General features: G+C 58.0%; 7 protein-coding genes across 7 annotated transcripts; 4 read left to right on the forward strand and 3 right to left on the reverse strand.

Annotated features, from left to right (window-relative positions):
- Nucleotides 1–1,420: 1,420 nt before the first annotated feature.
- PSEUBRA_005959 (uncharacterized protein) lies at nucleotides 1,421–5,563 on the reverse strand (the record flags this gene model as incomplete). The annotated part of the gene is made up of 1 exon (XM_016439333.1): nucleotides 1,421–5,563. One exon carries the CDS (start codon nucleotides 5,561–5,563, stop codon nucleotides 1,421–1,423), a length of 4,143 nt encoding a protein of 1,380 aa, XP_016289672.1.
- Nucleotides 5,564–7,613: 2,050 nt separating this feature from the next.
- PSEUBRA_005960 (Suppressor of forked) lies at nucleotides 7,614–10,256 on the reverse strand (the record flags this gene model as incomplete). Its single annotated transcript, XM_016439335.1, has 1 exon — nucleotides 7,614–10,256. One exon carries the CDS (start codon nucleotides 10,254–10,256, stop codon nucleotides 7,614–7,616), a length of 2,643 nt encoding a protein of 880 aa, XP_016289673.1.
- A 313-nt stretch (nucleotides 10,257–10,569) lies between these two features.
- Nucleotides 10,570–11,337, forward strand: PSEUBRA_005961 (uncharacterized protein; the record flags this gene model as incomplete). The annotated part of the gene is made up of 1 exon (XM_016439332.1): nucleotides 10,570–11,337. The coding sequence occupies one exon, from the start codon at nucleotides 10,570–10,572 to the stop codon at nucleotides 11,335–11,337; it is 768 nt and encodes a 255-aa protein (XP_016289674.1).
- Nucleotides 11,338–11,687: 350 nt separating this feature from the next.
- Nucleotides 11,688–13,478, forward strand: PSEUBRA_005962 (Tetratricopeptide TPR1; the record flags this gene model as incomplete). Its single annotated transcript, XM_016439348.2, has 1 exon — nucleotides 11,688–13,478. The coding sequence occupies one exon, from the start codon at nucleotides 11,688–11,690 to the stop codon at nucleotides 13,476–13,478; it is 1,791 nt and encodes a 596-aa protein (XP_016289675.2).
- A 152-nt stretch (nucleotides 13,479–13,630) lies between these two features.
- On the reverse strand, nucleotides 13,631–18,274 carry PSEUBRA_005963 (Glycosyl transferase, family 28; the record flags this gene model as incomplete). The annotated part of the gene is made up of 1 exon (XM_059465728.1): nucleotides 13,631–18,274. The coding sequence occupies one exon, from the start codon at nucleotides 18,272–18,274 to the stop codon at nucleotides 13,631–13,633; it is 4,644 nt and encodes a 1,547-aa protein (XP_059320309.1).
- Nucleotides 18,275–19,200: 926 nt separating this feature from the next.
- Nucleotides 19,201–19,824, forward strand: PSEUBRA_005964 (DNA-directed RNA polymerase III, subunit Rpc31; the record flags this gene model as incomplete). Its single annotated transcript, XM_016439365.1, has 1 exon — nucleotides 19,201–19,824. The coding sequence occupies one exon, from the start codon at nucleotides 19,201–19,203 to the stop codon at nucleotides 19,822–19,824; it is 624 nt and encodes a 207-aa protein (XP_016289677.1).
- A 390-nt stretch (nucleotides 19,825–20,214) lies between these two features.
- On the forward strand, nucleotides 20,215–21,456 carry PSEUBRA_005965 (Porphobilinogen synthase; the record flags this gene model as incomplete). Its single annotated transcript, XM_059465729.1, has 4 exons — nucleotides 20,215–20,231; nucleotides 20,306–20,555; nucleotides 20,640–21,353; nucleotides 21,430–21,456. The coding sequence occupies 4 exons, from the start codon at nucleotides 20,215–20,217 to the stop codon at nucleotides 21,454–21,456; spliced, it is 1,008 nt and encodes a 335-aa protein (XP_059320310.1).
- Nucleotides 21,457–24,800: the final 3,344 nt, after the last annotated feature.

Raw genomic sequence — 24,800 nt, forward strand, 5'->3', positions numbered from 1 at the left:
CACGCGCAAGCGGTGCAGATGCGACCGTGCGGGTGTGCTTCTCCGGCCTCCCTCGGCACGACCCAAGACCTCGGCTGCGGTATTACGGGTTGCTTCAGCCCCTTGTCCGCGCTTTTCTACCGTGCGAGCAGCCCTTTCTCGTGGTGGTGCGCCATCACATTTTGGACGTGAGAGCCTCACCGTACGCGACCAGGCGGTCCAACGGAAAGACTCGACGACGGTCACGAGCTTGCTCCGGTGCGAGTCTTATTCTGCTTCTTGCCTTCGACGATCCAGCAAGATGACGACAACCCCAACTATTCGCCCCGACCCTCGTTCGGCGTCGGCAATGCACTTCCACGTCCTCGCCCATATCTGCTTCTAACTTGGTTTTCAACGCGGTGTCAGGCTGCGGCGACTTTCGGCCATCTTCGGTCCCGCGTGTCTCTCCAGCGCCTCGTCTGCTCAAGGGCCAAGCCGCGCGAGGTGACGCAAACGGGTCTCAAGGCCGCAGAGAAAATTCCATTTTCCGGACGGTAAGCCGCGTTTCTCCGACCGGTGGACCCTGTTGCACACGCGCGGCTCACGTCACCGTACCTTCTCGCCCGGATGCCTTTCGCACGACTGTCAACCGAATTCACCTCCCACCACGGCTATCCACCTGGGATTCCGTCACTCGAGTACACTCTGCAAGTCCATCACGCCTCTGGTATGGGCTCAAGCGGCTTTTTCCAACGAGAAGCGGTGAATCCGCCGAGGCAAGGACTCAAAGTCGACAAAAAAAGATCTGCACAGTGAGATCAACCTCGCCGTCAATCGAGGCTAGCTTGCGGCGGGGTGGGAAAGTTCGAACTCGACGTCTGCATGACAGAACTTTTCTTACTCCAGACGCCCTCGTCTGGACCCAATGAGAAGCCCCAATGCAGGCGGGCAGCCAGAAGACCGTAGTGCAGGTCCGGGTGCATCGCCGCCTACGTCCGTGGTGGCAAAACGCCAAGAAAGTTTGCTGCTCTCATGCTCGCGACAACACGTTCCGTCGGGTGAAGCTGAGTCACTGGTGCATGCTACTTTCGGCCACTCTTCCAGACCGAGCGAGAGTGGCGCTGGTGGAATGCACACTTTGCCCCTTCCACTGGTCGCTACGCATATCACGGAAGCGCACAGAGAAGATCCGCAACGTGTATCATAACAGCGCACCTTCGTGGCCTTGCCGAGCCTAACTCATCAACGAATTCTTCCTCGCCTGAAGGGTTACTGGCAGATTCATCAACACCTCATTGGTCCTCGCCCCATCCAACTCGGCCGCTCATCTCCGTCCCCACTTTCGAACACGAACCTTACTCTCAGTCCCGTCGGATCGCTCTGCACAATCACGCCCGTCCCGCTGAAACAATGTTTGAACACTTGCTTGCCGAGTTCTGATACATCTCGGGGTAGAAACCTAGACCTTCCTTCGCTTGACCGATGCGACGGGCGCAGTCTCCTCCTCGTCCTCCAGCGATGCGTCGGAGGGAGGCATTTCGACGTCCATCTCCTCGGCCTCTTCACTAGGTGGCGCACGGATACTCACATCTTCCTCCTCTTCCTCCTCCTCCTCCTCCTCCGCTGGGCGCTTCTGGGAGGTCCGCGTGGGGGTAGGCAGCACCCTCTCTCCCCTGGCAGGCAATCCATCATCATCCTCACTCAGCTCTCCTCCACTATCCATCTCCTTCCCCCTTCGGCGTTTCGGCGTCAAGGCGTTCGAGAACAGCTCGCTCTTACTGGCGATCTTCAACAATCGCTTCTCGTACGATCGGTGTGCATCCCATGCCTTGCTCGTAGGCGGGATCTGCACCTGTGCAGCGCGGTACGCCCGATCCATCGCACTCTTGATCTTGACCGCGTCCGTGGGGTTGGCGGTGAGCAGCAGATTCGCCATCCCCTTGTACAACGCTGGCATCTGCGCTTTGACCTTTTTCACACCGTTTCGCTCGGCGGCTGCTACTTTTTGAGCAATGTGCTCGCTCGCCCGACTGTGAAGGCTGATCAGGCAGCGGGCGTCAATCTTGCGCAACGCAGTGAAACCCGCACCCCGGACGACGAGCGCGTTGGCCAGTTGACGAGAGAGCGAGATGAACCGGGCCTCGACAGTGGAGTCGCCCGTGTCGAGGTAGTGCTCGAACGCCTCACGAAGGGAGTCCCAGATGACCGATTCGACGATGACGGCTCGGTTGTAGCCCCCAAAGATGGCTTCTTCTTTGAGAACCTCGATGAGCGCTTTGCAGCACGAGTCGTAGATCGCGCCCAGCCGGCCAAAGTGCGTGAGAACCACAGTGGAGTACTTGGCGTCGATGATGCCGACCCGGATGGCCGAGACGAAGGTGCTGATGATCGAGCAGAACGTGTGCTCGGCTTGCAGCTGCGCTTCGTTCGGACGCTCCTCTGTGGCGTTCTGGGCGGCGGACTTGGATGAGGATTTCTTCGACTTCTTGCTCTTGCCGCCACGAACGCGCGATGCCTTGGGTGTAGCCTCGGCATCGTCTTCTTCGTCCTCGTCTTCGTTGTCGTCATCCTCGGCACCGTCGTTCTCTTCCTCGTCCGACTCGTCGCCGGCCGCGGATTTCGACTCCTTCTCGAGCACACCCGATTTCTCGATGTAGCGCTCGATCTCGGCTTGCACGAAGGTGGCGCACGACTGCTGCACGTCGGCCTCGCAGTTCAGCGTCAGCAGAGCTGGCAGCTGAGGTCCAGAGCGCAGCTGAGAAACATCTGCGTCAGGCACGGAAGAATCGTCGCCGGTCGCGGGTGCTTGCTGCGGGATGGCGGCGAAGAGCATGTGGATGGTGGCAAGCTTTTCAAAGGCAACGCGCTGAACGCCGACACACGCTTGCGAGTGCGTGCTGGCAACAAATTCTTCCAGCAGGCTGAGCAGCGTGTTGCGCTTGCCGAGCAGAGCCTCAGCCAAGGCCGTCTGCGAGCCAGCTTCAGGCAAGATCACCTGTCGCGTCTTCCACATGACGTGCAGAGTCAGCACGGCAATGGCGTCGCGCACCAAGCTCTCCTCCTCGTGGTATGCCAGCCGTCCCCGTCCAGCGATGCCGAGCACAATCTCCCAGCCGCTCGTCGCCTGTCCATTCTCGTCGTCCTCGAGAGCATCGCTGGTGTTGGTCACCTGGCTGACGAGGTGCAGACGGAGCATGTTAGCTGCGAGGAGATGGACCTCGTCTTCGCTGAAACCGGCCGTCTCGACATCGCGATCGCTGACGGTCTCTCGGAGGGACGACACGAGACCCTCCTCAAGCGCTGAAAGCTTTGTCTTGTTGATGGAAGACTGAGACGTTGTCGCCACCAGCTTCTGCAGAGTCTGGACGCCATGCTTGAGCACGAGCGGTTCGACGTGGCGCTGAATCTGAGTAGAGACGTCGTCCCAGAGCGCCTCGAACGCAGTCGTCTCTTGCAGCTCGGTGTACATCTCGAGATCCATTACGTGCGGGAGAAGCAAGAGGTCGGCGATGCGGGGTGCATCGGTGCGGTACTTGGCGAGGAGCTTGGGCAGTGCCGCGATCATGGCACGCGTGACATCCTCCTTTGTGGTGTCCTCGGGGTCCTCATTGAGCTCGGCACCTGCGTATGTCTTGCGCAGGATGGCGACCAACGCTTCCACCAAGATGGCTTCCTCATCGGTATCGAGACGGTAGACGGCGGGAGCGGCATTCTCCGCAGCTGCAGCACTCTTGTTGCGTCCGGCAGCGTCTTTGCCAGAGTGATCAAGCAAGAGCAAGTCGATAAGGGGTTTCCAGTGCTGCAAGTCGTCGACCGCGTCCCAGAGCGCCTCGACCGCCATCCCGACTCGGCCTTCTTTGGCGCCGTCGATGACCACAGCGAGCTCGTCCGAAACATTGCTCGTAGTTGCAGCAACGTCTTGAGCATCGAGACGTTGGCCGTACTTGACAAGCAGCTCGGCGAGACACTTGAAACGAAGCTTGGCCTGCTCATGCTGCTGCTCCTCTGCCTGCTTGCCCTTCTTCTTCGAGGCCGCCGACAGAGAGCCTAGCTCGCTGGCGCCTTCGCTGACCATCTCGTCCAAAATGTTGGCGAGGAAGCTGGCGACGGCGTTGCGGATGCGCGGTTCGACGTCGAAGATGTGTGTGGCCAGCAGGTCACGCTGCTCGTCCTCCAGCAGGTCGTGTTTGTCGATCATGACGAGGACATTGATGGTGGCGATGCGGACGCCAAGCTCTACATCGCCCGTAGCCATCTGCACGAGACGACCCTTGAAGAGCTCCGTGAAGGTACGGATGGAGCTGACAAAGTTGTCGCGGGTGTAGAGACCGGTCATAGCCTGGACGGCGGCCATGCGCACATTGGCGTCGACATCCGAAAGAACCCAGCCGATGTAGCGGAAGTAGGAGCTCTGCAGGTACTGGGTCGGGTATTTCTTCATCCACGAGCCAAGGGCTTCGACGCACTCGGATCGGATGCCCGCGTCAAAGTCGCGGAAACGATGGACAAACACCGAGTTGATGAACTCGTTGATGTATTCGTCGAGCTGCTTCTTAAGCTTTCGCGATTCGAGCACTTTGGTCTCCAGATCCTTGAGTCGGCTTTTGTCGGTGCGTGCCTTTTTCTTCTCGGCGTCTCGCTGCTTGGTTGCGGTGGAGAGGTCCTTGGTGGCCTGAGCATTGACCTCGTTGAGCGCCGATATGGTCCAGAGCGCGACGATAGTGGCGGTGTGACGGAATGATCGCAGCGAGGACGAGGACATGGCGGAGACCCAGGCCTGGTAGGGCTCCATGAACCCGTCGGAGGTCAAGACTTCGGCCTCGTATGCGCTCATGATCAGTCGGTGAAGGAACTCGTTGAGCGACTTGCGGAACGACTTGAAGGTCTTGCTTCTGGAGACGATGGGGTAGGAAGGGATGGGCTGCTTCTTGAAGACCTCTTGCAGCTCCTCGAGGTTGTCGACGACGTTGTCAATGTCGATGACCTGATTCTCGTCGACGCTGCCATTGCAGCCGCAGGCACGGATGACGAAATTGACGAGCTCAGCGAGAGCGCGACCTTGGTGATCCGAGAAGGCCACCACCCAGTCCTCGGCGTTGGACTGCAGAGCCGAGTTGGGATCTTTGACGGCATTGAAAATGTCATTGTCCTCGTTGATGGGAAGCTCGTCTCGGCTGGCGGCTGTTCGCGATCGTGCTGCAGAAGGCGTCGCCGCAGCAGTACCGGCTCTGGGTCGAGATGGGCCGGACTTCTTTGAGGTAGAGCGTGGCGTCTTCTTGGCGCCGTTTCTGCTCGCGCCTGCTGTCTTTCTGGGGCGTGGAGTGGTGTTAGCCGATCTTGCCTTGGAGGCGGCCCCACTGGAACGGCGCGGTGCTTTCTTCTTGCGGCTTGAGCCAAAGTCACCGTCGTTGTCATCGTCGTCCTCGTTCATGTCTTCGTCTGATTCCGACTCCTGCTGGTCGCTATCCTCGCCCTCTGAGGAGAGCTCGGTAAGAGAGCCATCGGAATCGTCGAAGTCTCTGGATGCATCTGCCGACTGAGGCTGGGCGGTGGCACGGCTTCCCGCTGCTGAAGAGCCATTCCTGGTTGTGGTGCGCGCCATGGTAGCGACTGTATGCGTATGTGAGTTGATGGACTGGTCTTAGCTCCGAAGGTAGAGTATGGGGCGCGATGAAAAGGAGAGACGGTCCTGTCGCGATGGCCACGCTGGAAGGAGATGAACCGTTGCGCAGTCTGTGACGTTGCCGAGAGTTGCCTAGCGTTTGCGGCGGGGATGGGGATGGAGAGAGCGTGACAGTAATGATTGAGATGGTTGAGCGCCGTCAGAAAGACGAGGGTCGAGCTTCCAAAGCAACAGAAAGGGAGTTGCGCGCTCGAACCCTTTCTTTCGCGCTGAGTTCTCTCTGCAGACGAGGCGCAGCTTGATCCCACCCAAAGGCCATGCGAGCGAGCTGAGTGTTCTTTCCTTCACTCACGCGCGCTTCACCGAAATTTAAGCTGCGCAACTGCTGCTGCTCTTTCGACCACTTTTCGCGACGCGCTCGCGTCTTGGCTGCCACTCCAACACTCGTTGGATCGGGTCAAAGGACCTGAATCGGCTCACTTTGCGAAGTTGGACCCTGACCGCCGCTCTGCCTCGGCTGTCACCTTGCTGCTCGAGGTCACTTCGTGCCGCTCCATGACTACCAAGCTCGAAGCGATGTCGCTGCGCCAGCGATCAGCGCAGACGTCGGATCGGCCACCATCGGAAACTTCGCAACAGCCGACGTCGAGGCGTGAGAAAGACACCGCTACCATCACTCACCCCCGGCGGGGCATCCGACTCAATCGGGTGCTGGGCCGGATCGTCCCCGTCATCCTGCTCGTCTACGCCGCTTGCACCTACGACCTCGTAGTGCTTCGATACGCCTATCAATATCTGCACATTCAGCAGCGTCGGACGTGGACGCCGATACTGTGGCTGCTGCCGGCACACGGGCTGTTCTTGTGGTCTTTGAAGACGTATCTCCGAGTCTTCTTTGCTCAAGATGGGTCGGCTGCCAGCGAGGCGAGGAAACGCGGCGGGTCGATGCCGTGGCTGCGTGCGCGACTCGGAGCATCGTTCACAGACCCAGACGAGGAGCAGAGACAAGACGAGAAGCGTATCGCCGAAGCCATTCGCAGCTTGACCGCGCGGTCTCAGGCCACGAATGTTCGGTTAGAACTCTGCCAACCCGACGGCGAGCCAATACGCTGCTGGCGAGACAAGTGCAGTGGCAGAGTCAAGGCGTTTCGAACACGACACTGCGGAGACTGCGGCAAGTGTCGCGTTGGCTTTGACCATCACTGTGCCTGGTTCGACAACGACGTTACCGCGCCGGCGACGCTGCGACCCTTCATCGGGTTCTTGCTCTCCGTACCGCCGCTGCTGCTGTTCGTCTTAGCACCGATCCTACCGACTGCAGGGCGAACGCTTGCGAGGATACACGCCTTCTCGAAGAGCGATGCGGAGCTCAGGGCTGCTTGGTGGTCTCGAAAGTATAGCTGGGTCGGAGGACCCGCATTTCGTTGGATGGTTGGGTTCGCACTTGGCGCTTCACGATGGACGAGAGCTACACCCGATCGATTGCCACACGAAACACCACGAGCGCCCATTCTCATAGCTCTGGGCGGAATGTTCACATTCGTCGCCGTTGCTCTCGCCACTTCGTCGTTGACGCACCTCAGATATGGTGAGCTCACGATCGACTTCGAGAGGCTCAAAGCCTACCGCAAGCTCGAACGACAACTCGTCAGACTAGAGCAGGAAGGAGATGCCAAACGCAAGGGGAAGGTAGAGAGCATACGGCAGAAGATGGAGTCACTCGCGCCAGTACAGCACTTCAAGGTGTCTTGGACAGAAAAGGGATTGGCGGAGAGACAGGAGAAGATCGTGTCGCTGTCGATGGACGAGGGCCTGTTGTCGCATGGCAATCCCTGGACCAATCTACGACGTTTCTTGATAGACTCGATGGACACTAGACCGCCTTGGTCACTGTCAGACGCAGCACTGCGTAAAGTGCTTGACAAAGCATCGATACCTCTCTCTCAACCATGACACGTTGTAGACACGGACAGTCTTGTTCACTTTATCATGCTATGGAATTGAGCAATGTGCTAATGATACACTTCGATCAGCGCACGAATCGTCCTCGGCCAGCCGACCGCGTCACCCCGTTTCCATACGGCACATTGGCGCTCCTAATACAATCAATGATGTCCTCAGCCTTGAATACGGGTCCGTCGAACAGCTGGGCGCTGGGGAGCATCTCCATGAACACGAGCACGCTTTCTGGCAGCTCGTTCCACGCGTCTCTTGGTCCTGCCTGCGGTGCGGTCTGACCAAACCCGCTTGGTGCAGGGGAAGCAGAGTCGCGCTTGAACTTCTTGACGGGTGGACCGGCGGCGAAAGCTCCTGGACGGGCCGACGTTTCATCCGACAGACTCTCGGCTGCGAGCCGCTTCATCTCCTGCATCGTTCTGCGTCGTGGGCCCTCGTCGGCAGCGCCACCCTCTTTGGCCGCTTCCACCGCGCGGTCGGCGGCGCTGGCACCCGGGATTGCGGCTTGCAAACCAAGGTCGCGCGGACCAACAAGGTCTAGGTCCATGTACGAGTTGCGTGCCACGAACCGTTTCGTCGCCGGCTCGTCCGGATACGACTCAGCCAAGCGCGCTTCGAGCTTCTGGATCGCAACGCTGTCGCCAAAGTTGTACTCGTACTTGGACCATCGGTCCCAGATCGGACGAGCTCGTTCAGGGGAGAAGGTGCCGATGACGCGTTCGAACAGCGCGCGTGCGTTGCTGTCGTCGTTCATCGAGATGAGGAAGTCGAGGTAGCGGACGACAAAGGCTTCGTCAGAGCCGAAAGTCTTGAGCGCCAACTCGAATACTTTGGTCGCGACAACGGCGTCTTTGGAGCAGTGATACTCCATCAGCGCGCTGGCCTCGAAGATTTGCCACGTGCAGTGCGGACTCTTCCTCGCGCGACTAAAGACACCACGAGCAGCTCGGATGCCCTCGGTGCGTCGAAGAAAGTGCATGAACTTGATCCACACGAGCGCGCTAGCTTCCTTCAAGCCTTCGATCTCCGGACTTGCCGCTGCCTGCAGGGCCTGCTTTCGCGCTTGCACCTGCTCGCCCGCTTTGCGTTCCCGTTCACGCTCCTCGCCATCGACGTCCACATCGCCATCTCCTTCGTTGGTGCGTCGCGAAGCAGCTTGTGCTTTTGCCATCTCGGCTTCCGTGTCGACGTTCTTGAGGTCTTGCTGCAGTTTAGCCTGTCGTGCATCGATCTGAGCGTGAATGTGGTTGAGCAGACCATCAAAGACAGCCGCGCAGTCGCTGGTCGGCTTCCGCGCTTCGCCCAGCTCGACATAGGCGAAGTGGAGAAGGAAACTACCGGTGCATGCTTCCATTCCGTTCTTGAGCCACGTCGCGGCCTCATCCCCGCGAGAGGTCGAAAGGAGGTATCGTGACGCAAGGTACCACACTTCGGGATAGAAGCGCAAGAACATGGTCGCTTTTCGGTACGCGCTGGTCACTCGGGCCTGCAGCGTGGTTTGATCCTCGAGGAGCAAGGGGTTGGACTCTTCCCACTTGAGGTACTCTGTCCACGCTTCGACTTGCTGACGCTCGCGCGCCCACTGTGCAGAATCTTCGCCGGCGTCACCTGGAAGCGTCGAGGCGGTCCAGACAGGTGGACGCGGCAGCAGAGGCTTGACGAGTGGGTCGGTGTACGCTTTGAGGTCCCTGAGCACACGACGCGCTGTCATGTACGCAGGCGAGCGCTCAGCGAGGAACTTCTTGGCGGTGAGCTTGTTGAGGCCGTTCTCATACGCATCGTAGTCCTTCCAGATGGCCTCAATGTTGGAGAGGGGCACGCTGACCGCACGCTGATATACGCGACGAAGATCGTCCATCTTTTGCCCTTCTTTCCAGCCGCCTCTGGCTTCCCTCTCCTTGATGAGCGAGATGTAATCGGTCCAGATGGAACCGGCATCCTTGTCGTTGCCGATGAATCGGAGTGCAAATTCGTATGCGCCCTCAAGCACCCTCCGCGCTTGCTCGCGCTGTGGGTCCTCTTCTGCGCCCGTGGATGGTGGCAGTGGGTTGACGCGGCGTGTGTATGAGAGGTAGAACTTCCACAGGTCGACGGATGGGGTTGTGCGCAAGCAGCGAGTGAAGATGGCCTCGACTTGTGCAAAGTTGCCGTGGGCGAGCTCTAATTCGAGATAGGCGAGCCACTGGCGGGCTTGATTCGGGAAGATGTTGAAGAAGCGCTCGTACAGTGCTCTTGTCGCTTCCATGTCCTCTCGTGACTGCGCTTCTTCTATGAGGTTGAGCCAGGCTTCGCCGTCGCGTGGCTCAAGCCGGATGCGGTCTTCGAAGACCTGCTTCCTCTCCTCGACCGTCATGTTCTTGTGGAGCTGCAGAGGCTGGTGTGAGCTGGTAGCTTCAACTTGCGGAGGCTGTACCTGACTCTGTGGTTCTTGCTGTGGTGCTGGCGCCGACTTGGGTGCTGATGCGTCGGTGGCTTCTGCCTTGACAGGCTGTGGTGCAGGTTCGGTGGTCTGCGCTTCGCTTTGCGCAACATCTTCCGCCTCGGTCTTGACCTGCGCAGAAGTGTTGGCGTCTTCGTCGTCACCCTCTGCATCCGCTTCGCCGTCAGCGTCTGCGTCCAAGGAGGTGCTGGCATCAGCCGTGGCCAACTCAGGGGTTTGGTCGGCGTTCACCTCCTGCTTGACTGGCGCCTGTTGCGCGTCTGCTGCGTCCGACATGATGATGGAGCTTTTACGTCCTCACTCTGGACCGTTTAACTTCTCTGCGACTGACACAAGCTCGGAAGATGTGGTGACGACGTCAGACAAGGTACGAGACGTCAAGGCGGTGTTTTGGATGTGGTAGCCTTGAGGATGGAAAGGCCAAGTTCCGCGCTTTGGCTTCTTCCAAAAGCGAAATCGAAATTGGCCAGTCCGAATCAGGAGATCGCGTGAGGTCTTCAAGGGTCCAGCATCCGAGCCGCTCTCCTTCCTTGACCATCCTCTCCTCACTCCTTCATCGACCCTCCTCGAACCAGAATTTAAACGGACGATGCCGACGGACGCAAGGTCGCTACTTCGAGCCGCCGCCAACGAGCGAGCGAAGGCAAGTGCAACCGGCATCTCGGACCCCTTTGCCTCCTATTCCTCGACAGGAGGCCTTCGATGCTCCGCCTGCAAGTATCTCACCATCAAACACGAGAGCCTTTGGGGTGCCCACGTGCTGAGCAAAAGTCATCGCAGCAACGTCGCTCGGATCAGAGAAGAAGAGTTAAGCCAAGCCGAGCTGCAGCGTACCAAGGACGGCAAGCGCAAGGCACAAGACGCACCCGCGCAAGACGACCACCGCGAGGCTTTGGCCGCATCCACAACAAACGCCGATGATCGAAATGCAGATGCAGCGTCAGGTAGCAAGAAGGCACGCGTCGATACAGATCAAGAGAACGATATTGCTCCGTCTGTTGATCCAGAATGGGAGCTCTTCAAGGCGCAATTGGAGTCAGCAGAGCCTGGTCAAGGACCAGCGGCAGAAACCAACTCTGCGGGAGCTGCTCTCGAGGCTGAGGCGCAGTTGATATCGAATGACGACGCCGGGCGGAATGACGGCACTGTTGGCAATGATGCTGAAGAATTGACTATCGAGGAGGTGCAAGCACAAGAGAGGGCACGCAAGGAGCAAGAGGAGAGGGAAGAGATCCTCTCACGTCTGGAAGAGGAGCAACGGCAGCAAGACGAGGCGGATCAGAGGGTCAGCGCCTTGAAGCAACGACTACAGCGCATCAAGCAAGCTCGTCTCGACAAGCAGAAAGCCAACAAATAAGCGTAGACGCATATGCAACGATCGCACATCGCCTTCACCATAGCATGCCGTCTGAGAGAGCCGGGGGGTGAGCTGTCGTGTGAGGCTCGAAAAAGGCCTCAAGATGTTAGCATTCTCTCACAGACATCTTTGAAAAATCGTTCGCGTGTGGAGAAAAGACTCGAATTTGGTGGAAGGCGGAGAAGAAGGTCGAGCGTTGAGTGAGGCTCTGCGCAGAAGGAAGAACTGCGCACCGGGCGCTTCTTCATTTCGACGCTCAGCTCAAAAGGAACGTCTTGAGACCAACTCTCCTTACCGCTCAATACACCACCACCACCCACCATATAATCTTTTCTCTGCCACAACTGACAATGTCGGTCGCAGAACTCAAAGCCAAAGGCAACGCCGCCTTTGCGTCCAAGGACTACCAGACCGCCATCCAGGCCTACAACGATGCCATCGCTGCTGCTGCCTCGCCGGAAGACAATGTTCACGTTCTCTACTCGAACCGCTCCGCCTGTTTCGCTGGACTGCGTGACTGGGACCACGCGCTCGAAGACGCCGAGGCGTGCATCAAGGCCAACCCCTCCTTCGCCAAGGGCTACGGTCGTAAGGGCGCTGCGCTGCACGGCGCACGCAAGCTCGAGGATGCCGTCGATGCGTACCACGCCGGTCTGCAGATGGCGCCCGAGGATGCGGGTCTGAAGAAGGGTCTCGCTGACGTTCAGCGCGCCGTCGAGAACGAGGCCGCCAACGGGCCCGGTCCGGAAGCCTCGCTGGGTCAGATGTTCAACGATCCTCAGCTGATCCCCAAGCTCAGCGCCAACCCCAAGACCGCCAAGCTGCTCTCCGACCCGAGCTTCATGGCCAAGCTCAAGTCGATCCAGGCCAACTCGCAGGAGGCACAGATGGCGTTCTCCGACCCGCGCATGATCCAGGTCATGGGTGTGCTCATGGGCATCGACTTGCAGGCGTTCGAGCGACCCGAGGGATCCGATGAGCTGCCGGCCGATCTCGAGAACCGTCGTGAAGACATCGAGAAGCAGACCGGTTCGTCGTCTTCCAAACCCGCCGCCTCTTCCTCTGCGTCCGATGTCGAGATGAAGGACGCCAAGCCCTCCGCTCCCATCCCTGCCGAGCCAGAGGAGGAGGACGAAGAGGCGAAAGCCAAAGCCGCCGCCGACGCCGAAAAGGCCAAAGGAAACGCCCTCTACATGAAGCGCGACTTCGCCTCCGCCATCCCGCACTACCAAGCCGCCTGGGACACGCACAAAGACATCACGTACCTCAACAACCTCGGCGCCTGCTATTTCGAGCAGGGCAAGTACGACGAAGCGATCAAGGCGTGCGAGCAAGCCGTCGAAGAAGGTCGATCCATGCGGGCGGATTTCAAGCTGGTCGCCAAGGCCTATGGTCGAATCGGTACTGCGTATGCCAAGCAGGACAAGTTGGATCTGGCGATTGCGAACTACGAAAAGTCGTTGACGGAGCATCGGACGCCGGATGTGCTGGCCAAGCTTCGCGATGCGGAGAAGTTGCAGAAGGAGCGAACGAGGCAGGCGTACATCGACCCTGCCAAGGCCGAAGCGGAGCGTGCGAGGGGTAACGAGCTGTACAAGGCGGGCGATTTTCCTGGTGCAGTGGCTGCGTTTGGGGAAGCGATCAAGCGCGATCCGTCCGATCCTAGGGGTTACACCAACCGCGCTTCGGCATATACAAAGCTCGCTGCGCTCCCTGAAGCTCTCAAGGACGCAGAAGAGGCCATCAAGGTCGATCCCAAATTCGTCAAGGGTTACATCCGAAAAGCCAACGTGCTGTTCAGCATGAAGGAGTTCACCAAGGCCATGGAGGCTTGCCAGAAAGCCGAGACCGTCGACTCCGAGCAGGAAGGAGGCGCCAAGAACGCAAGGGAGATCCAGGGCTTGTTGAGCAAGTGCATGAACGAGTTGTATTCGCAGAGGAGCGGCGAGAGCGAGGAGGAGACGCTCAAGAGGGCGATGCGCGATCCAGAGGTCGCTCAGATCATGCAGGATCCCGTCATGCAGAGCATTCTCCAGCAGGCTCAGGGCAACCCGGCGGCACTGCAGGAGCATATGAAGAGCCCCATCATCAGGGAGAAGGTGAACAAGCTTATTGCGGCGGGCATCATTCGCACTCGTTAGTGGGCTGGTGGGGTTCAGAAATGAATCATAATTTGTTACTCTACGTACGGTTTGAAGAGATGTGGAATCGTGTGTGTGATGCCTCTGTAAGGTGTTCCGTATCGACGTGGTCTAAGAGAACATGGCTTGGAGGGGACTTTTTGAGGGACTTCTCAGCTGAGGAAAGTGGAAGCGCCGGGATCGAGCCGTCCGGAACCGCCAATGTCCGACCACTCATCCGAGATGTTTCCCGCATCCTCCTCCTCGTCTTCCTCCGACTCTTGCTGTGTCGGCCCACTCCCGACCGTGCTCGCAGCGCTACCCTGTTTCGCCTGTGTCGCTGACCGTACTCCCTCGATCCGCGTATCCCTCTTCACCCGGCTCCTCGCGTAGTCGAGATCCCTGTAGATCGCCTTGACCGCATTCGCCACTCCATCCTCGCTCCTGATCTGCTCGCCCAGCTTCCTCGCCCGCTCGATCTGCTTGGTGTTTGTCGTGGCCATCACCAGCGCCGCCGCTAGCCCGTCCGCTGTCAGCTGGCGCACGCAACTGCCCACACCAAGACTCTCAATCTGCTGGCCCCAAAAGAACTGGTCTCCGAAATACGGCTTCACCACTGTTGGCAATCCGGCGCGGAGACTGGCGCCGAGTGTGCCGGCTCCGCCGTGATGGCACGCCGCATCGATCTGCGGGAACAGCCAGTCGTGCGGCACCGATGTCACTTGGAACACGTCTTCCGCCGCGGCAGCGTCGACAGCTGTCGAGCCTTTGGCAGAGAGCCGGTCGGACCAGCCTTTGGAGAGGATCGCGCAGACGCCGCTTTTCTGGACCGCCTGCAGCACGCATCGCGTCATAGCTTCAGCGTCTGGCACAACGATTGAGCCCCAGCCGATGTATACCAGCTTGCGCTTGCGCTCCCTCGCCCGCCGGATGAACGCAACCAGGTCCGCAGGCGGCTCCCACTTCTTGCTCGACGAGTTGTCCGGGTTGTCGAGGAACCAGAACCCTGTCACGTGAATCCATTCGAACCAGTCGAGGGGTCGTGGCACCAGACTGGGGCTGAAGTTGTAGATGAACGGCACCTTGTGCTGCTCGAGCTTGTCAAAGTTGGTTGGCTTGAGACCGAGTAGGTTCTTGCGCCACCGATTAATTTGGAATGAAGAGGCGCGCCAGAACATCTGATCAAAGATGACGTAGGACATGTAGTTGTAGTTGCCGCCCGCCTTCTTGTTAGGTACGGCGAAAGCATGCGGATACGCGCGGGTGCGCGTCCAGGGCATGGTGAAAGCCCGGAAGTAGGGCACTTGCAGCGCTTCGGCGACATGAATACCTGCGATGGCGCTGGGACATTCGATGATCACGTCGGATCCTTGACAAGCGCGCCAGGCGGATGCGAGGAGGTCGTCGAGCCAGTCGCGGAATCGGGTGACACCTTCGCGGAGGAAAGAGACGGTGAAGGTGCCGTTTTCGACGCAGATCCGCATCAGCTCGGCGGGGTCTCCACCAATTTCGCTGAACTCGATGCCATGGCCAAGGATCCAGTCACCAAACTCGGCGTGCGTCGCGATCCTGACACGGTGCCCGTCGGCTTGCAGTCCTTTGGCAAGCGCAATGTAAGGCTGGACATCGCCTCTCGATCCGATGGTCAGCATGGTGAACGTGAGTGGCGTGGTTGGAGCGAAGGACAGAATGCTGGAACCTTCGCCAATTTGAGATAGGTTGCCCGATTTGCTGCCCATCTTCGATCCCGTTTGCGAAAGCGACGAGGAATCGGCCGACGAAGTCATTGAATCCGTTGCCAGACCGTCGTTGATTCTTTCGCTGAGGTCGCGAAGCACGAGCGCGTTGGATCGCTCGCGAGTTGCTGCCTCACGGGAGGCTCGACTTCCTCGTCCTCCCTTTCCCAGCTCGAGCTGGTACTCGATCAATGACAGTAGCTCGTCGCGCCGATGGGCCGACGAGATCTCGATGAAGAGCTCTTCGTGGCCGCTAATGTTGATGACCATGCCGTGGTGACCAGGTCGAAAGGCAACATGCTTGGCCGCAGAGATGACATCTTGCAGAGGCACCAGCATGAGCGTTCGCCCCACCGTCTTTGCCGCAATGCCCGAAAAGCGGAACGCAAGGTGATGCTCGGCGACAAAGAATCTGCCAGCTACGGGCAAGACTCGATAGAGGTAGGCATGTGTGTGGCCAATGAGGCCCTCGTCCTCTCCGATGCCGAAGGTGTCTCGGAACTCTGCAGCAATGTTGGTATGGCTGCTTGCTTCCATCGCTTCCTCCTCTGTGTCAAGCATCGAGTAAGCGGACTGCGTTGAATAGATCGACTGCGACAGCTGATCGTCCTCCGTGTCGGTGTTGCTCGATTCGCCTCGGCTGACATCGTCGGCGCTCTTCTCGTCCGACCACTTCTCAAGCACTTTGCGGTGCCTTCTGGTGCCCGTCCCGCTGGTGGTCGCCTCTGCTCGGGTATCTGTCGAGCTGCTCTCGGAGGCGCGTCCCAATACCATGGCGGGCGCTTGCTTCAGCCAGTCAGGAATCGCCCATCCTCTGTCGGCTTCCTTCTGAACCTGGCCGAACATCGACGGTGGATCGGACACCGACGGCGAAGGCGGATATGTGTGGGATGATTCCATGGAAAGGCGATTCAGGAGCGCAGCGCGCGGCGTTGAAGATAGGATCGCGTCGTTGGAGCCATCTTGCGATTCACGTCGCTTGCCCATTGGTACAGCCATGGCAGCCGTTGGGGCAGATTCGCCCGAGATGGCTTTACTCTGCCTCGGACTGGAATCCGGAGCACCTGTAGCGTCGATGCGGGAGGTTTTATTCTGGTAGGCCTCGGGATCTGCTGCCTCTGCGAGCTGGGCAACACGTACCCTAGGTAGTGTCGGCACCTCTTCCAGCGACTTGCGAGAAGCCGTCAAGGCATGGGCGGCTCCAGTCGAGTCGCGGATGCTCAACTTGGAGAAGCTGAGACCTGCCTCGCCAGCCTGCAAGGACGAGACCGAGCCTTTTCCGGCTTGGTCTAGAAGCGCGTTGAGGCCCGAGACAAAGGCGCTCGGCTTCGTGAGATGCAGGAAGTAGTATTCGTCGATCGAAAAGTCGCCAGCCTCGTCGACGACAGTGATGCAGACCATCTCTGTGCTGTCGACGGACAAGGTGGTTTCGACATTCATGATAGTCTCGAGCGGGATGCTGATGCGCACGCTTTCGCCTTGGTTCTGCGCGCGGAAGGTTTCCTTTTGTAGAGATGCGATCCAGGCGTCCCTACTTGCTTCGTCCTCGGTCAGGAACGTGAATTTGCGCGCTGGTGTGGTCACCTTGAAATGGTCCGTGTGATTGTCGGAAGGCTCGATCGCAGAGACCTTGCGCAGGTCGATGTGTCCTTGCGGGAAGTAGGGATCCCTGTCATTGCCGAACCAGCTGAGCTTGCCGCCTTTGAGCGATGCCCAGTGTTTGCTGAAACGATGTGTTCTGCGAGTGCGCTTGCCCAACATGCCGGTCCTGATCGTCTTTTCATCGCGCGAAGGAAGGTATGCATAGAAGCATACGTGGCTGCTCGTCAGATATAAGTGACCTTGGAGTAGCAGTGATCTGAAGAGCCAACAAGGCTGGGCGAGCAGAAGCGTCTCGGCCGCATCCAGCTGGAAGATATCCTTGAGCTGCCTTAGGAGGCGGTCGTGGTCCAGTTCGACGTTGTCAAACTCAGGCTCTGTTGGGGGCCGCGGATCAAGATACGGTCGTATCAAGTGCTGAATTGAGCCGTGATCGGTTCTCTGCTCTGCTTCCGAGAGATTGTGCTGATCCTGCAGGGATGTGCTATGTGCGTCTGTTGGATCTTGGTCAAAGGGGTTCGTGCCACTCTGATGTTTGCCATTATCCTGAGCATCGTCGTTGTTATCGATACCGGAAGCGGAGGAAGCGACGGACGCAGACGTTGCGGTGTGGAGCTGAGATCGGAGGTTGGATGGTTTCTTGACACCTCGGCTCAAGGTCGAATCCCGCGACGATGGGATGATGTCGCTCTGGGTGAGCGAGATGCGCTTCTGCCGACTAGGACCAGGGCCGATGGTGGCCACCGAGCCATCCAAAGGCGAGTTGCTGCCTTGCGGCGTGGAGACATCGTCGGACGTTCCGTCTCGCGTCAAAGCCTGCAAACGTCCCTTGGCTGTGCGATCAAAGCTCTGCCGCCGAAGGTCAAGCTGTTGCGCTGAAAGTTCGTCTGCCGGTGCTCTCGTCTCGCGTCGATCCTCGTGCTCGTTCAACAAGGCTTCATTGTGTGGCTGGTCTGCAATGTTCGCATCCTCTGCATCGTCTTCGGTATAGCCTTCTCTGTCAGCCTCGAGGAATGTGCTTCCGACGAGGCTGAGCATCTGCATCAGGCCCTGTGGTTCTGCATGGAAAGCGACGTCGGCAATGCTCGACTGCATCGCATCCAAATCAGAAGCAGAGGTCGACATTGCCGGATGTCGAGAGCTCGCTGATGCTGCATTGTGGAGAAGGACCGAGATGGACGGACTTGCAATGTCGGCATTGGTTGTGGGATCCAGGGCGGGCCTACCGAGCTCTCGCGAGCCGGCCAGAGAGGAGATAGTCGAGTAGTTGCGAGGCGACCAAGCATCCAGTCGAGGAGCTGTAGGAAAAGGCGGTGTTTCGAGATCGGCGGTCTGAATGGCGGATAGTGGTGGATCAAGCTCGTTTTCGTCGGGCGCGAAAGGGTCTAGGTCGACTGTTGGCTTTTCGGATGCGCGTATCCTCTCGTCGGCGGCTGAGCTAGATACGAATCCAGACGGCGAGCCTGGTGGCGAGGCCGACATGGTTGTGGCGTATGTAATTCTGCGGGTTTCCGATGTCACCTGACGTCGAGTGGTCCGGGGAGAAGCTTAGGTTGCTTAGAACTGGGAATCTGTTGGTCGATGTGGCATGTCGACGCGGATGGTGCGATGCAGTCAGAAGATCAGCGACACCTGTCTGAGGCTGTCTGCTGCTCCTGCGCGGTCGAAGTGGAAATGAGATCCGGGATGTGAGTGGGGCGATGGAGCGAAAGGTCAGGATCGTGAGCAGGTACGAAGTCGCTGTCGAGAAGAGGCAGAGCTGTGCGAATGCGGATACGGATACGGGCGGGCCTCACCGGAGGATGATGAGGCGAGAGGAGACCCTGAAGAGTGAAGACGATGGTGAGTCTCTGTCGAGGTCCGAGTGGATGGGCGCAGCAAAGAAGCTGAGTCGCCTTGGATGGGCCGATTGTGTGTGAATGAACAGAAGGAGGGCAGAGTGATATGTGTGAAGGAGAAAGAGGAGAGAGAGAGTGGGGAGCAAGCGTGCTTAGCTTGCTGCAGGGTCCTGGTGCATGGATCACGCCTCATAGACTCGCTTTTTGATAATTTCAAGCGCTAACCGCCTTGAGAGAGCGGCGTGAGAGCCAAACTGAGCCTCGCTCGGAGTTGAAAGGGCCGTGGATCGACGATCAGATCTAGCCCCGATACAAATTTTGGATTTGACGCACGCTTCAGACTTTTTTGGTCTTTCGACTGAAACCTCCAACTTTGCTTGCTCCATCGACTCGACCATCAGCTGGCGACCGCAACCAGCAGGGCGGTATCGCAGCGACTGTCACCCCGGACGCTCCACCGACAAACGATCACGGTCGCTCTTCTCCATCAGCCTCGGTCGTCCAACCTGGACTCGGTACCGACGGAGCAGCAGGTATATATCAGTCACACGATCCTTTTGAAGCCCTGCCATGTCCAGAGGCGGACGCGGTGGCTTCGGCCGCGGCGGTGGTAGAGCTGGCGCAGGCTCCAACTTGCCACCCATGGGACTCAGCTTCCAAGAACTCGGCAGTCTCGACAAGACGCCCTCCAAACTCTACCCTGAACCGCCCACAGTGCCACGTATGGAGAGGCCAGACGACAAAGAGCTTCGATACGCATCTTACCAGCTCATGTATCTGCAAGAGCAAAAGACTTCCGCATACTGGCCCACGCTAGAACAGCGAAAGCAAGGAGAGCTCACTCGCTTCTCCGATCGATACCGTCCCGAAGCGCAGGACCTGCCTTCGCTCAAATCCATCAATCTGCAGAAAGAGGTCTTCCCTAGAGGTCTCTGGGATAGCTTCATGGAGGGCGAGACCAAGCGAGAGGAGCAGAAAGCGAAGAAAGCGGCTCGTCGCAAGATCAACTGGGAGTCGATCGATCTCGAGGACCGCGCCGGTGCCGAAGACGACATTGGCGAAGCCTCGTCCGAGCCCGAGGACCTCGGCGACTACGAGGACGAGGTGGACGATGACTATGGCGAAAACTACTTTGACAACGGCGAGGACGACGACATGGGCGATGACGACGGAGGCGAGCCAGCTTACGATTAGTCGCCCCTTCCCATGCTCAGCAAGTCGAGCTTTGGCCTTGCCTTCCCTTCGCATCTCCCTTCTGTATCACCAGCATCTGTACTTGTACCGGCATCTTTCAATCCGCACCACACTGCATTCTTGTCAACGCAGACACTTACACTTTACTGTGACTCTGAAGAGCTTGAGGCGAAATCGAGCTTGATCGTCGAAAAAGGTGAGGCATGTTACGCCGCTTTTACTCCGGCCTTTTGCACGGCGAATTGGGCCGCGGTGGAGGCAAAATGGGCGTGTTTGCCCCGTTTTGAGAAGGAAAGACTTCGCACAGACGACATCAACCTGGCTTGCTTCTGTCCAACACCATCACCATTGACAGTTCCCTTCTGCTTCGAACAGCAGCTTCACGACACGATGAACTCCGATCTTAAGTAGGTCTGCGCACCCGCGTGAACAATGCCGCCATCTTTAGTCACTTACTGATCAGCCTTGTACCATTGAACAGCTCCATCTTGCATTCCGGCTATCAGCATCCCGTGACCCGGGCATGGGCCAACCAAGGACGCAACATCTCCAAGTCCATGTTCATGTACCCCATCTTCATCACCGACGACGATGACGCCGAGGTGTCGCTCGACTCGATGCCGGGACAGAAGCGATGGGGAGTTAACAAGCTCGAAGGCTTCCTTGGTCCTTTGGTCAAGAAGGGTCTCTCTTCGGTCATTCTGTTCGGTGTGCCGCTCAAGACGCCCAAGGTATGCATCACTACCCCGAATCATCTGCTCAGCAGCGATGACTTACCGTTCAGCCCCTTTCTTTGCCTTTCCTTCCTCGCACAGGACGCACAAGGCACGCTCGCCGACGACCCGAACGGACCCGTGATTCAAGCGATCAAGGTGCTCAGGAAAGCCTTTCCGTCTCTCTACATTGCGACCGATGTCTGTCTTTGCGAGTACACCTCCCACGGTCACTGCGGTATCCTGCACGAAGATGGCACAATCAACAATCAGCCCTCTGTCGAACGTCTCGCCGAAGTTGCCGTCAGCTACGCCAAAGCTGGCGCCCACTGCGTTGCGCCGAGTGACATGATGGATGGTCGAATTCGCGCCATCAAGAAGGGCCTGATTGACGCTGGGTTTGGCAACAAGGTGACGCTGATGGCGTACAGTGCCAAATTTGCGAGCAGCCTCTACGGGCCATTCCGCGATGCGGTTGACTCGGCGCCCTCGTTCGGCGATCGTCGGTGCTATCAGCTTCCCCCTACAGCTCGCGGCCTCGCGAGACGCGCCATCGTCCGCGACGCCTCCGAAGGCGCCGACGTCATCATGGTCAAACCTACCCTGCCGTACCTCGACATCGTTGCTGAAGCAAGAGATCTCGCTCCAGACCATCCGCTCGCGTGCTACCAGGTCAGCGGCGAGTTCGCCATGATCCACGCTGGCGCCAAGGCAGGCGTATACGAGCTGAGAAGGATGGCAGAGGAGTCCGTCCAGAGCATGGTCCGCGCCGGCGCCACCATCATTTTGAGCTACTTCACCCCAGAATTCCTCGACGTAAGTAGTAATAAAACTGTAGCTGTGATAAGAGTGTGGAACTTGGAACCGCTGACTTTCTCCTTTGCCTCTACAGTGGCTGGACGAACCAACGATGCTCTGATCAGAGTCGCTGTCAGAAGGACACTTGAAGGAAGGAAATCGTATCTATCCGGGATCATCAGTGTGAACAGTGTGCAGCACAAGAGCAGATGATGAGCGTGCAGACAATGATGTGCATAGGTCGTATGTCAACGAGTGAATGAGGAGAGGGTTGTGCTTGCTTCGATCGGTGATCTGTCATGCAACCGAGACTCGATCCCGATCCGACTTAGCCTCTCCCCAAGGCCACCTCCGGCGGAAGAAGCAGACTGGGCGGCAAACTCTTTTTGCGCGCGATTGCCGCGACCTCATGTTGTTCTTGACGAGCGAGCGCCATTGTCACTGACGAGCATCGTCGCTTCCGCCCGTTTGCCCCAGTCGAACAATGAGGTAACAAGGAGAACGCCACGTCGAACAAAGCTCGCAATTCGCACGCAAACAATGCGACTCGCTTGCGGTTGTTGCAATATGCCGCTGACTACACAAACAATGAGACAAACGCAAGACGTTCATGTCTGAGTCGGTACGATGAGCACTGGAGCCGAGATGTCGTTCGAGTGCCGTGAGGGCCGGAAGCTTATACAGTACTTCGTTCGCCCGCTCGACCGATGGCGTGATGCGTTAAGTTAGCCCGTCGGATACCTGGCCCTTGACTCAGCCCCTTGTTGTATGAGCCCCGCCAAGTCTAGCTTGTGCTCCACCATCTCGTATCTGCTCCACCATCTCGTTCAAGCACTTGCAGTGTTGACCGATATCAAGACCTGCAGCGGCATGTGTTGACCGGTCACGAAGTGGGCTCGGCGGTGGAAGCATGCCGATATAGGTAGTGATCCCTAGCATAGGGCAGACTTTGCCGGACTCCGACTGTTTCGTCAGGGTATACCTGGACCACGCGCGCGCACAGCCGGTGTCTTTCGGATCTGCGCTTCGAGAACCCTGCGCCTCACAGGTGTACGACCAGGTCCGCAAACGTCTAGCGGCGAACAGACTAAAATCTCGCCTGCAGTCGGTACGCAAACCTAGTCATGTGCTGGCTTCCTTTGCGTTCGCATGGGTCTAAGCGAGTCCGGTCCGGGATCGAGCAAACCGTTTGACTTGAAGCATAGGTACGCGATCGGCCTGCCTGCAGATGCCCTGAGGCTTTTATCAGATTTGTGATTAAGATTAATCAAATTGGCTGCGTTTCTGTGGCGACGCGCAACCGAATTCTCGGGTCCCGACTCGCTCATGACGCCGGTACCCTTATGGTACACGCACGCTTGAGTCGAGGCGACGAGAGAAACAAATTCGATATTATAAAATTCACCTGCGAGCGGGGGATGCAATGTGGGACCTTCACCGCTGATTCCGATCCCGACCACAAAAGCAGGTCAACTTCACTGACGATAGCGACTCTGATCTTTACCACCGAGGACTTCTACTATCGAGCCGTGTCCTCGATCCCTCAGCTCGATAGCATGTGCTTTCGCAGCGGAGGCCTTCTCAGCCCAGACGACGACGCAGGAATACACAGTGGATGGATATCGTCCGAGTCTCTGTAATCGTGCAGAAGTACAGCAAAACATCGACAGGGCCGATGCAGCTTCATTATAGCCTCGCGAGTGCCAATCCTCTCTCCTGACACTCCTGTGCCAGTGACGTAGGCTGTACCCGCAACATCTTTGAAGGCAACAGTTCGAGGCTGTGAATCTCCTCGTCAAGCAGCCCCCCTCGTCGACAATTCTAAGAAGGCTCCGACGGAATCAAGCTGCTGACACCGAGCGCGACGCCTTGACGCCCGAGTCGAGAGCTTGGCACTTGTAGAATGTTTCCCGTGTGCAGGAAAGGGCGCAGGGTTTTGGGAGGAGAACGAATCCCAGCTGATTGGCTCCACTGTACCCGAAACATGAGGCCGGACAACCGGCGATCTGGCTTCCGGAGAAGCAATTCAAGTCATGCAGAAAGACGTGCTACAAGTCGCTCTCGATCTGCTTGGACAGTCAATTTCCGTCGGCTTTGGATTCGTATTGGCCCGCTTCTACCTTCCTTTCCGCCTCTGGCAACTGCAGTCAAACCGAAATAGTTCAGGTCTGTCCATGACTTGATTTGTTCCCGAGTGGCCCACCAATCTCTCGCCAAACCCAGCCGAGCACGACCCGGGATATTCCCGCTGCACGCCTCACAAGTCTCAGGCCGTGAATCCACCACACTTGACTTCCATTGCTTCGCTGTCCTCATTATGAAATCGCTCCGGGACAACATCGGCATCTTGAGCTTCCACCGACCATGAGGAGGGTGCGAGACGATTTGGTGTTGGTGGCTGCCTTTCCTAGTGCTCGCTCGTGACTGGCCGGACTGTAAGCTTGGTCACAACGCTCACGCCCTCAAAGCTGACACGGTCTCGTGAGCCAGTTGTGATCAAGGCACAAGCCGACAAGACTATTCTTTTCACGACTACTACCGAGGTCAGAAAGCCAAGGGGGCAACCACAGTCCGAGTTCATTCGTCGCACGTTGAATCTCGAACGCTGCTTCCTGTCCAACGACCGTCAACACCTGTTGAAACTGACAACGGACTCGGACTAGGCGCTTCTGGCGCGAAAAATGGCAAGCGCCATCTGTCGTGTTTTCCCTGCTTTGCCAAGCCCTGCCTCGATTCAAAGGGTCATAGAATGGTGAAACTGCAGGACCGGATTGGCAACGATTTGGACCCCGCATCCTATCTTTCTTTAGCGATTTTGGTTGCCCGACTACTGTAACCTAACCCGATCCGAGACCTGCATGTGCCAAGCGCGTGTACCCTACTTTTTTCGATGCTCCGAGCAAGATTCAGTCTAGTGACTTGACTCACATCTCTTTTCTCACATTACAGGCGTTCATCGCTTGCTAGCTCTCCTGTGTATATCCATGAGCACGCACAGCAACACTCAAGCTACTCGGGCGCTCAATGTGTGGGCCTCTTCCTCACTTCACTCATCCTCAGCTTGCTCGTCGGGGCCTCGATAGGTAAGTGCGTTGTCGACCCGCTGTCGCTTGTATATTCAGGCTCCGGAGTGTCTCTGCGTAGGCAAATCTCGCTATCTCGTTCGGTCCTCCGTGGAACTCTGTCCGAGAGCTTACCAGTCTACAGCTTGAGATCGAGGCTGCCGACGTTCGCATGCGTCGCTTGCTCGTCGACGAGGCGAGGCAAACCCGATCCGCTGGTCCTGCTCTGCTTCAACGCCCCTCCAAACAGATCAGATGGGGAGGTCGTGAGGCGGCACACTCGTGGCGTCTGGCGACTCTTCTTCGTGAAGCGGTCTACGAGGAAGTCCGACCCTCGGCAAGGAATCTCTGGTAAGGCGTGTAGCGACAGGTCTGCTCCTTGCTGTGAAGATCGGTGCCAGTA

The sequence above is a fragment of the Kalmanozyma brasiliensis genome (assembly GCF_000497045.1).
Source record: "Kalmanozyma brasiliensis GHG001 unplaced genomic scaffold PSEUBRA_SCAF8, whole genome shotgun sequence".
Classification (NCBI taxonomy): Eukaryota; Fungi; Basidiomycota; class Ustilaginomycetes; order Ustilaginales; genus Kalmanozyma; species Kalmanozyma brasiliensis.